Source organism: Cyanistes caeruleus, unplaced genomic scaffold (assembly GCF_971803275.1).
Source record: "Cyanistes caeruleus unplaced genomic scaffold, bCyaCae1.hap1.1 HAP1_SCAFFOLD_135, whole genome shotgun sequence".
Taxonomy (NCBI): domain Eukaryota; kingdom Metazoa; phylum Chordata; class Aves; order Passeriformes; family Paridae; genus Cyanistes; species Cyanistes caeruleus.
In genome coordinates, this window is record NW_028255932.1 from 69,414 (window position 1) to 79,799 (window position 10,386).

The 10,386-nt window shown below is 43.5% G+C and overlaps 1 protein-coding gene across 1 annotated transcript in view; it reads right to left on the bottom strand.

The window, feature by feature from the left end:
* Positions 1–10,386, bottom strand: part of LOC111946100 (uncharacterized) — a 97,573-nt gene that overhangs the window by 66,174 nt on the left and 21,013 nt on the right. The window contains 1 exon segment of the mRNA XM_086874018.1: positions 1,386–1,619. Coding sequence (XP_086730144.1) covers positions 1,386–1,619 — 234 coding nt within the window.

Sequence of the window (10,386 nt, forward strand, 5' to 3'; positions counted from 1 at the left end):
CCAACAGTTTAAAGTTACAAAGTGGATGTTTAATCACAGCACTGGGTGAGTGTGGGACTCACGCCTTAATATGCACTGCAAGTTCACAAAAGATTCCAGTGTCTATTTATTTACAGAAGTCTTAAAATATCTAAAATACTAATACATATTAATACTAATGCATATGCATAATGCTAACACTTCCCATTCCCCAGGTTTGATTAAAATGCACGGTAATGATTTAAAAAGTCATTATGCCTGCATGGTGGGCTCCTTAATTTGAGGAGGGGGTCATTTTGGCATGTAGTGGTCATCAAGAGATGAAGGAAAACCACTCTTCCTCACTCTCACCTTTCTACCTTTACGATGGTTGACATTACAAATAACATTTGGTACAATTCCAATTTCCTTCCTTGTGACTTTTAAATGGGTTTCCAGATGTAAGGTCTGTGATCTTCCTGAACCCGTTTATCAGTTTCTCTTTTCACATTATAAGCACAGCTGACCAAACATACAATGACAAGTAATTTTTTACCTAAGTTCAAGATTCATTAACTCAAATCCTGCTTCTCACTTAAATCATTAACTCTAACTAGTTCCAGCAAGGCCTATCTCTAGCCATAATCTCTAATTTTTCTCTAATTCTTAATTGTTTAAAATTAGTGACTCCAAAAGAGGTTTCAGAGGGTCCTGCGTGGGCTGGGAGAGACTGGGAGGGTCCTTGGAAAGGCTTGGGATGTCTGTGAGAGGTTTTGGGGGTCCTGACCCCGGCAGTTGCCCCAGGGATGCGTGAAATGCTGCCTGCAGCAAGATGCTGACGGGGACCGGGGGCTCCACGTTGGCCTTCATCTTCCTGGCACTGGGGCTCGGCTTCTGCCTGTGCAGGAAGGTGAGGTGGGGTCACGGGGGTCGTGTCCTCCCCTCCACAGAGTGTGTGTGCTCCCCTCTGGGCCCCCAAGCCCGGTGTCACCCCCTTTTCTCTGCCCACACAGCTCCTGAGGCAAAAGGTTCTTGAAGATTCAAAGTCAACAATTCCCACTGTCATTCTGTATCCTGTTGGATTTTCATTCCCCTGCTTTCATCCAGGTGCCCATAGGGAGCCAGGAAGATGTGCAGCCTCCCAGCCAGGTGTCTTCCCAACACGCATCACCAGGACCACGGATCACCAGGGCTCTGCCCAACGGGGGTCACTGGGGATCATCCAACGCCCATCCTCCCATGGGGGATGGAGCTGGAGCAGCGCACGAAGCTCTTCCCGCACTCAGGGCACTCGCAGGGCTTCCCTTACTGGTGACTCCGTTGGTGTCAAGGTTCAGCTGGTGGAGAAGCTCTTCCCACACTGGGGACACTCGTAGGGCCTCTCCCCAGTGTGGATGCGCCGGTGAACGGTGAGGTGGCCATTGTACTGGAAGCTCTTCCCGCAGTCGGGGCAGCGGAAGGGCCCCTCGTCTGTGTGAATCCGCTCATGTACGAGGACATCAGAGCTGGTCTGAAACCTCTTCCCACACTGGGGACACTTGTAGGGCCTCTCCCCAGTGTGGATGAGCTGGTGTGCCCTCAGGTAGGAGCTCCACCCAAAGCTCTTCCCACATTCCAAGCAGGTGTAGGGCCGTTCCCCTGTGTGGATCACCTGGTGTGTCATCAGGTCAGAGATACTTCTGAAGCTCTATCCACATTTCCCACACTCATACGGCCGTTCCCCAGTGTGGATCACCTGGTGTTTCATCAGGTAAGCTGTGTTGGTGAAGCTCTTCCCGCATTTCCCACACTCGTAGGGCTTTTCCCCAGTGTGAATCACCTGGTGCTGGATCAGTTGGGAGCTCCACCTGAAACCCTTCCCACACTCCAAGCACTTGTGGGGCTTTTCCCCCTGCTCTGAGCTCCGGCTGGATCTCTGGCCGTGTTCCTGGCACTGGGGGGATCTTTCCTCCTCGGAGCTCCCTGGACTGGATTTGCAGACCCTCCTTGTGCGGCATCTCTGGGGCTTTTTCTTCTCTTCCATCTCAACATAGTTTGGTGTTGAAAGACCCCCGAGCTGTTCACCAGTCTTAACAGAAGTAATTGTGAATGCCGTTTATTTCTATTATTAACACACCTTTTATAGGGTTCTACAGGGTCTGCGGGCAGAGCAAGTTACTATTGGCTAACACACATAGGTTTACATTCTTATCCTTGTACACAAGGATATAGTTTTGCTTTACTCTCTCTTCTGCAGGCAAGTTTCAAGGATTTCAGCCCTTAATATCACGAGTTATTTCAAAGACTGGTTTGTGCAGACAGGCCTTTACTAATATATAAAATATAGCAACAATTCCCCCTTTCTCTTTTTGCACAAACCAGGCTTTGGATGTGACTCATTCTATAGTTTCATGAAGCCAAGATAACACACAACTTAGACTTTCATCCCGATTAACATTATAAGTAAAGTCTGTCCCCCTTCTAGCACAAGAGACCTCAACCATCCAGTGATGCCGCAGCTGGAGAACCAACTTCTAATGGGGTCACTATCTTCTTTCAGGGCATGTAACCCATCCTGAAGCTGTTGTAGTTGCCCATGGATGGAAACTGAATGATCAGTAAGATTCAGACAGCACATGCCTTCAAATTCCTCACAACCACGTCCTTGTGCTAAGAGCAAAAAGTCAATTGTGGCTCGATTTTGTAATACTGCATGACATACACTACTCACATCAGCTGAAAGTTCACTTAACATTGTGGATGTTAAGTTCAATTTTTTCTTAGTCTAACAAGCGAGCCTTTTTAGAGTTGCTAAGCTTTAATTCATTCAGGCTTCACTTTGACTGACTGATGTTTTTTATTTTATCAACTACATTCAGCAATTGGTGTAAGCTTGGATGGAAACAAAGTAAGTTTCCCAAAATAACAGAGTTTTCTATGTGGATTAGCAGGAATCTCATTCTATGCTCTATCTCCACAGATTAGGAATATGGAACTAATTAATCGCTTTGGTAATTGTTCTGTGAGATTGCACCACTAATAAAGGCTTTACTTTCAATGGTAGTAACGAGATCAGCTATAGGGTTGTCTGCAGCCCAGTGCTGCATTACTTTGTTAGAATGACGTTTTGTCGGGGGTTCAAACATTATCCATCCACCTGAGGTATGGGTGGAACCTAACAAATCTAATTCTTCTGAGGGCTGCATGGTAACATTGAGAACTTTGGTAATTTTTGCTTGCCAGCAGGCTTCAAGTTGTCTTAATGTGAAGCCAACAGTGCAATTGCACTCTTGCAACATTGCAAATTGATTCAGTCGAGTCTCATTACTAATTAAACCTTTAAATGCTGCTTGAGGATCCCATTCAGGGACTCCTATGAGACAGGTGTGAAAAGGATCTCCGGGTGTGGCTAGGATCAGACACATTGACCTTTGGCCAGTTCAGTGTGCCAGAGTGACCCATGTGTTCTGTCACTTTTGGATGTTAGTTAGCAGACAGTTGGTCGGGACTATACACAACACAATTACCATAAGCAGTTTGTTCCATGTAAATGACACCATACGAGCAAACTCACAGCTAAAACTAACGTTAAATGAACTTTCAAAGATGCTTACACTACCTCTTGAAGGGGGAAATGCTTATACTTTATACTAATATAACAATTACTACACAGGCTAAACTCTTAAACTATTATCTAACTACTTTTAACACACGTGCTCTGGTATATATGTAGTCTAAGTGTGAAAGCAATTTGCTGAAAGGGTAAACACACAACTACAATTTGCTTTATATACAGTTAGATGGAGTCTCTACACTTTTCTTAGATCTTCTACAGAATTTCCTTCACAAACAGACTATGATTTAACACGATTCAGTCTTGGAACGTTCACTGCTCCCGTGATGTCAGCTGGCAGCTGATCGGTGACTGAGGGCTTTGATGTTCAGGTTGTTCTCCACATCCTTCTAAATCATAAAACAAAAGATAACTGAAAAATTGGTAGAGACACAATGTCATAATAACAACATAAAATCTCTGTTGGCAACTGTCTGTGTAGTGCTAAGACACAACTGTGTCCTGACAGCTCCACTTCTGATCCATGTCTGGAGTACCAAGGCTGTGTGGTGACTTCTCTGTTCACTGGATCTCGTGTGTTCAGAGGCAGACAGTCTGGTCAGATGGACAGGTGACCTTTTTAAACCTGCCAACAAAACACAGACACTTCTCTCCTTGAAGTTAATGAATTACACTAATCAAAATGCTTTTAGGATATCAATTTTCCCCGTTTTCTTAAAAAAAAAAAAAAATTAGATGTAGTTCTGTTATAAACATCAACATCAACACAAACCCATATACACAAGGATTAAGAACCTATAGCAGTTAAAAAATCAATTAAATCATAAACATTATTAATAAGATATGTAATATAAAACTACTATTAATTACTAAAACACTGCACCAGCATCCCATAGTTAGCAAACAAACAGAAACAAAAAATCATCAGTGAAGGATTGGATAACCACCTCCGGAAATGATTCTCCAAGCCCACTTCAAAATTGATCCAGCTGCCATATTAATAGGGTCAAATTGCTGAGACAAAAAGTGACTCAAATACTGATTTGGGACAGAAAACATCTGGATCTGCTGGCAAACATTCCGTCCAGGTAAAGTTAAGGCTTGGCCAGGGCCTGGCTTTAAACTGGAAAGATGCCTCTTAACTCATTTCTAAAACAAGGTTCTCAATAGCAGCAGCTAGGAGATGCTTACAGCACAGCAAACTGTTAAAATGCATTTGTACAAAGCAAATGATCAGAAGCCTCAGGTACCAGACCAATTAAACCATGCAGCAGTTGGTTTAATCTGAAGCCTCTCCTATGGCAGCTGATCCTCAGCAATGGTACATCTTAAAATTCTGGAAACACTGAAAAATAAGAAAGCTATAACAAACAAAACTGCAGAGATTGCAACAACCAATAGAACTGCCGATGAAGTCAAGGGTGTCACAGACTGCATTCCCTTCTATCCACAAGCAGGTGTTCATCAGCGTTCTGTCACAGCTGTTTCAGATGTGGCTGTCTTCATCTCTCCAGGAAAATAACTATACTTTGCAGTTTAGACAAGTGTCTCCAATAAAACATAAACAATTTAAATTAAACAGTATTTAAAATTAATAAAATTAATTATAACAAAAGGAAATAACAAAACTTAACCTTAAAAGAATATCTAACTTATAAAACTTAACTTAAAAACATTCAAGCCTAAACATAATAAAACTTGACTTTTCTTAATTCTATTAACACTTAATCTATATTAAATAAAAACATAACTTAATCTTATTCTGTTACTACAAAGAGGCAACTAAAAGTTTGATATATACCTTTTAAACACAATATAACAGTAACATGGATTCACTATGAAGATTATAAAAATGTAACAAGCATATCACAATTCTATGTCATCTAGCTTTGAGAATAACTCACAATAACTGCAAATGTTACTAAAAATACTCATTCAAAACAGGAATTTGCCTAGTATATGTTCAAATTGGTTAGGATTTTAAAGTGCAGTTTTTCTAGAGAAAAACCACAACAACACAGGATTTGGCAAGTTGCCATTCAGCTTTTGTAGCACTTTTCAGAAACATTAAGTCTAATTCTTAAACTAAAATCCAAAATCCAAATTGGTATATATGCAGTTATATGTGTTTTATATAACAAAAGGACTCACATTGAAATTACCTTATTAGAATTGTGGAAAAAACAAGCAAATGGGTAATATATACTTTAACTTAACTTTGTCTTGTACAGTAAAGTTCTCTTAACTAATTAATTTTTTCAAACCATAAATATCTTTTGTAGATAACATCAATTGGAAGGTTTTCTTAGTAGCTGTAAATTATACCATATTTTAACCTTAGGTTTTAAGGCTAATTATTGCAAGGTAACTTCTGTTAATATTCACCTTAAACACCTTTTTTTTTGAAAAGGGGCCTTTTTAAACTTTCAAAGAATCACAATAATTTCTCCAGGAAAACTCTAAAAACTACAACTAATACTTACTTACATAATTACTTAAAACACAAAATTAACTCTAAAAGGGTATATAAAAACATTTTAAAAAACCAATGAACCGTGACTTTTTAACAAACTGGGTACTATCCCGGTGCTTTTTCTTAGAGAGGGAGGGGGGGGTGGACTGCCCGCCCTGCTGCTGCTCTCTGCTGCTGTTATCTTTATTCACATTCTCCACATACTCTCGCAGAAAAAAAACAAAACAAAAAAACACCTCACAAAGTTAACTTTAACACATACAGTTGTTTCTCTCAATCTCTCTTGTTCACTGATAGAGGAAAAAAGGGGCACAATTTTTACAAAAGCAAGCGATGTTACACGAAAATCTCTCATGGCCAGGTGCTAACAACGGTGACCATTGCAGCTTATCAACTTCTAATTACAGTGATGAATTTCGAACTAGGTACCATATAGTTTGTGACTTTTTGGCTATTTTGTCTCTTTTTGAAGCTGTCTGAGCCACCTGTTCCTGCTCAGCTGTTTCTGTAATTGTTCAGCGTGGCCTTGGAACTTTTTCTGCACTGCTTCTGCCCCAGGGGTGCCCCCGCTCTCTGCGCACACCTCAGTGCTCCCCATGTCCCCCTGGTTCGGGTGGAAACCAATCTAAATTTGGATTCTTTTCCTCCAGGGTAGCAAAGTTGGAACTTAAATAAGATTGTAATGTTAAGAGTGACTCCAAAAGTGAAGCAAATAGTTCAGGATATATCACATCCTGCCGTAACTGAACAGATTCTGTTTGTTGTTTCAGCGTTTGCTCTGGAATTTCTTCTTATTATTTCCTTCTCTCTGACTCTCCCTCCCTCTTTCCATGGGCAGCATAGATAGGAGTGTTTGCCCAGCAGTGGGAGGCAAAGGCGTGAGCATACCCATAAGCAAGAAGTCCAGGGAGCTCCTTGCACAAATCAAAACCCTTAAGCTGTGGCTTTTCTAAAAAGCAGGTAAATAAATCATGTGCTGCTTGCCTTTCCATCTTACCGTCAGCGCTGTTGCAGCCCTACAAGGTTCGGCAGCACGTTACGGCCAGGACTCTCCTCTGAGGTCGCCTGGGGCGCGGCACCGTTGCTTTTCGCCGTCCTTGCTGCGGAGGACCCGTCCCCTGTCGCCGACTCCCGTGGCCTTCGCTTTTTAATGTCCCAAAGGTCCCAAAGGTCCCAAGGGTCCCATTTGTTCGGGCGCCATTTGATGAGTTCGGCGGGAGACAAGCAGCACTCAATATGAATGATCAGCAAGTCTCATTTATTGGCAACTCCAAACTCCCTATATAACATCAATAATTAGGCTCACACATAGTGCAAAAGCAAGCTCATTATTGGATATTTCATTTAAGGAGAACTCCACCTAGTTCCACCTTCTTGTGGTCGTTCATCTGTGCTGAATCCACATTCTTCTGATCACAGTGTCCTGTTCTCAGTTCACAGTTATCACTAAGGTCTTTCTGACTTTGCAACATCTCATACCAACTACACTCTACTGTTGTTTAATTCTTTCTCAGATAATTGCTGCATGGGAACACGACCTTTGTTAGCTAGCCACTCTTCCACACTGTTGAGCTTTGGGAGCCTCCCGGGAAGCACCAGCCCTCCCCAGCCCACCCTTGGTAGGACTTTTTCTTTTCTCTCTCCTGACAATTTTATCCCCAAAACTGCCATGGGAACGTTGTATCCAAGCACATCCCCCAGCCCTGCACTTCCCTCCTGTGAATTCCCTGTGCAGGGAATGTGTCTGTGCTTTTCCCTGCTCTGTTCACTGACAAACAAACCTGAGCCCGTAGGACTGTCAGAGCTCCTCCATGCAATGAAATCAGGTTGTGTTTCTCATGGCATGTTCTGGAGGAGCTTTTCTTGGTGTGTCTTGTGCTGCTGGAAATGACACAAGAGCCAGGAGGGAACAGAAGCTGCTGCTGCCCGTTGGCTCAGGGCCAGGGAACCAAGTTGTGCTCCCGGGCAGTTGGGCCCTGCTGGAAGCAGAGCCGCGTTTCCCTTGAGCAGCTCAAGCTTGTGACAGCTCCAAACAGGAAACCTCAGCAGAAAACTCTTCCTCCAAACTCAGCTGCTTTCCCTCCTGCAGCTGTTTGGGAAAGAGCCTCAAAGCACAGACTCTGCTGGGAGCCATTGGTGCATTTCCTCCCTCCCGGCAGCAGCAGCTCCTGAGCCCTTCACGGGCTCCTGGCCCTTCCCAAACCCTTCAGCTCCCTTTCAACTCTCAGCAGGCACTAACATGTGCATTTCTTTCATATTTAAACTGCATTTAAACTTGTCTTTTTCTCTCCTCTCTATCTTTTTAATCTCCTCTTTATCTCCTTTAATCCCGTCAGCACCAGTAGGATGGGGCTGGAGTCTTGGGGTGGGTGTGGGATGAACTGAGGATCCAGCAGAGAAGGAAGGGCAAGGCAGAGGGGAGAGGACTCAGCCAACCCTTCTCCTGCTCTCTCCTCCCCCAGGCTCCAGCTAAAGCAAGTCAGACCGGAAAGGATCCCACAAATGCTGTGTTCTCCTCCCTCTGAGCTTGGCTGGGGATCCTCAGCTTCAGCCTGGTGCAGTGGCTGAGATTCTCTAATTTGATTTTTTGGCTAATGCACTAAATAATGTGGTGGGTTTAGCGCTGGCTGAAATCTCCAGGGCACTTACTCATTTCTCACTGTGAGATATGGATTAGGAGAAGGGCAAAACCAGGCTTAAAACTTAGAAGGAATAAAGAAACTTTATTAACAGGACTACAAGAATGAGAAACCAGAATAAAACTTACAGAATGCCTTTCCTCTCCTGAATAACTTTTGTTGTTGTTTTTTTTAACTGACAGCATAGAGATAGAACTTCGGATGTTAAAACAGTATTCATTACACAAGAGTTTTTTATTAGTTTTTGTAGGGAGAGGAGTTTTTTCTTATTGTATCATGAAGACTTTTTTACAAGAAACAGGTTTTTTGTGGTTTTTTATTTTTACAAATAGCAGGCATCTGGGAAAAAAATTTTCTATTGTGACATTTTTCTCATTTTTACAGCTCTCCTAGAGGTGTGTCTATAGGTTATGAATTCATGGGGTGTTATTTTAAGGATGAGTTGTTTGAAGGCAGATGTTTTCTTCATTTGTTTTTCTGATCATCTTTGGAAACAGAAGTTTTCTACTTCTCTCCCTGGGTGCAATGGGCATGTTATTGTTTTTATTTATTTTCTGTTCAAGCTTTTCATGGGATTACAGTTATTTTAACATTTGTTTCATTAATGGATGCTTTTGTTTAGATTTGCAGTTTTAATACTTTATTTTATACTTTTTTTCATGAAGTAAATGAGATATTTTAGTATATCAATGATTATCTCTATAGTCTTACTAAATGATTATTTTAGTTTCAATTGCCATTTTTTCATTTATTTTCTATCTGAGGTTTGGCCTTTTTTTTTACTGACTTTGATGTTTTTATGTTGTTTTTTTGTGTGTTATTATTTTGTCCTTTTCTGTCCCTGGAGAGATGAACAAGGTTTGTAGGTCTCATCCATGTATTGAAAGGGTTAATATCTTGCCCAGCCTCATAATCTTCCTAGTGTTCCAAATAAATAGGTACTGTGAGGGATACATATCACAGGTGAGCACCCACTGCACAATCTGCTTTGGATTAAATCCCATCTCCGTCTTCATCAGCTCACAGTCACTGTGACACTATTCCTGCATGGAAGAAACAGGCTGGGATGCCCCTTTCTGCTTTTGATCCTTTTATTGGCAAATGAAATATTCTATTTGAAAACCTTCAAACCCTGGAGTTTCTTTGTATTTCCACCTGAAAATGCTGCCAGCCGAGGTTCCCAAGTGTATGGTACGTATTTGTGTGCACAGAGCAAAGGTGTCAGCCTGTGTGCGTGGCCCGGGTGTCTGTCAATGTCCATTGAAGCAGACGGCTGGAAGGGGGCTCTGCCCGCCCTGCGCTGCTCCGGGGCTGGGGCTGGGCTGGCAGAGGCTGCAGAGCGCTCTGAGAGGCACAGCCTCAGCCCCGGCCGGCATCTTGTGCACGGTGGCACAGCCTCAGCCCCGGCCGCCATCTTGTGCACGGTGGCACAGCCTCAGCCCCGGCCGGCATCTTGTGCATGGTGGCACAGCCTCAGCCCCGGCCGCCATCTTGTGCACGGTGGCACAGCCTCAGCCCCGGCCGGCATCTTGTGCACGGTGGCACAGCCTCAGCCCCGGCCGCCATCTTGTGCATGGTGGCACAGCCTCAGCCCCGGCCGCCATCTTGTGCATGGTGGCACAGCCTCAGCCGCGGCCGCCATCTTGTGCATGGTGGCACAGCCTCAGCCCCGGCCGCCATCTTGTGCATGGTGGCACAGCCTCAGCCCCGGGCGCCATCTTGTGCACGGTGGCACAGCCTCAGCCCCGGCCGCCATCTTGTGC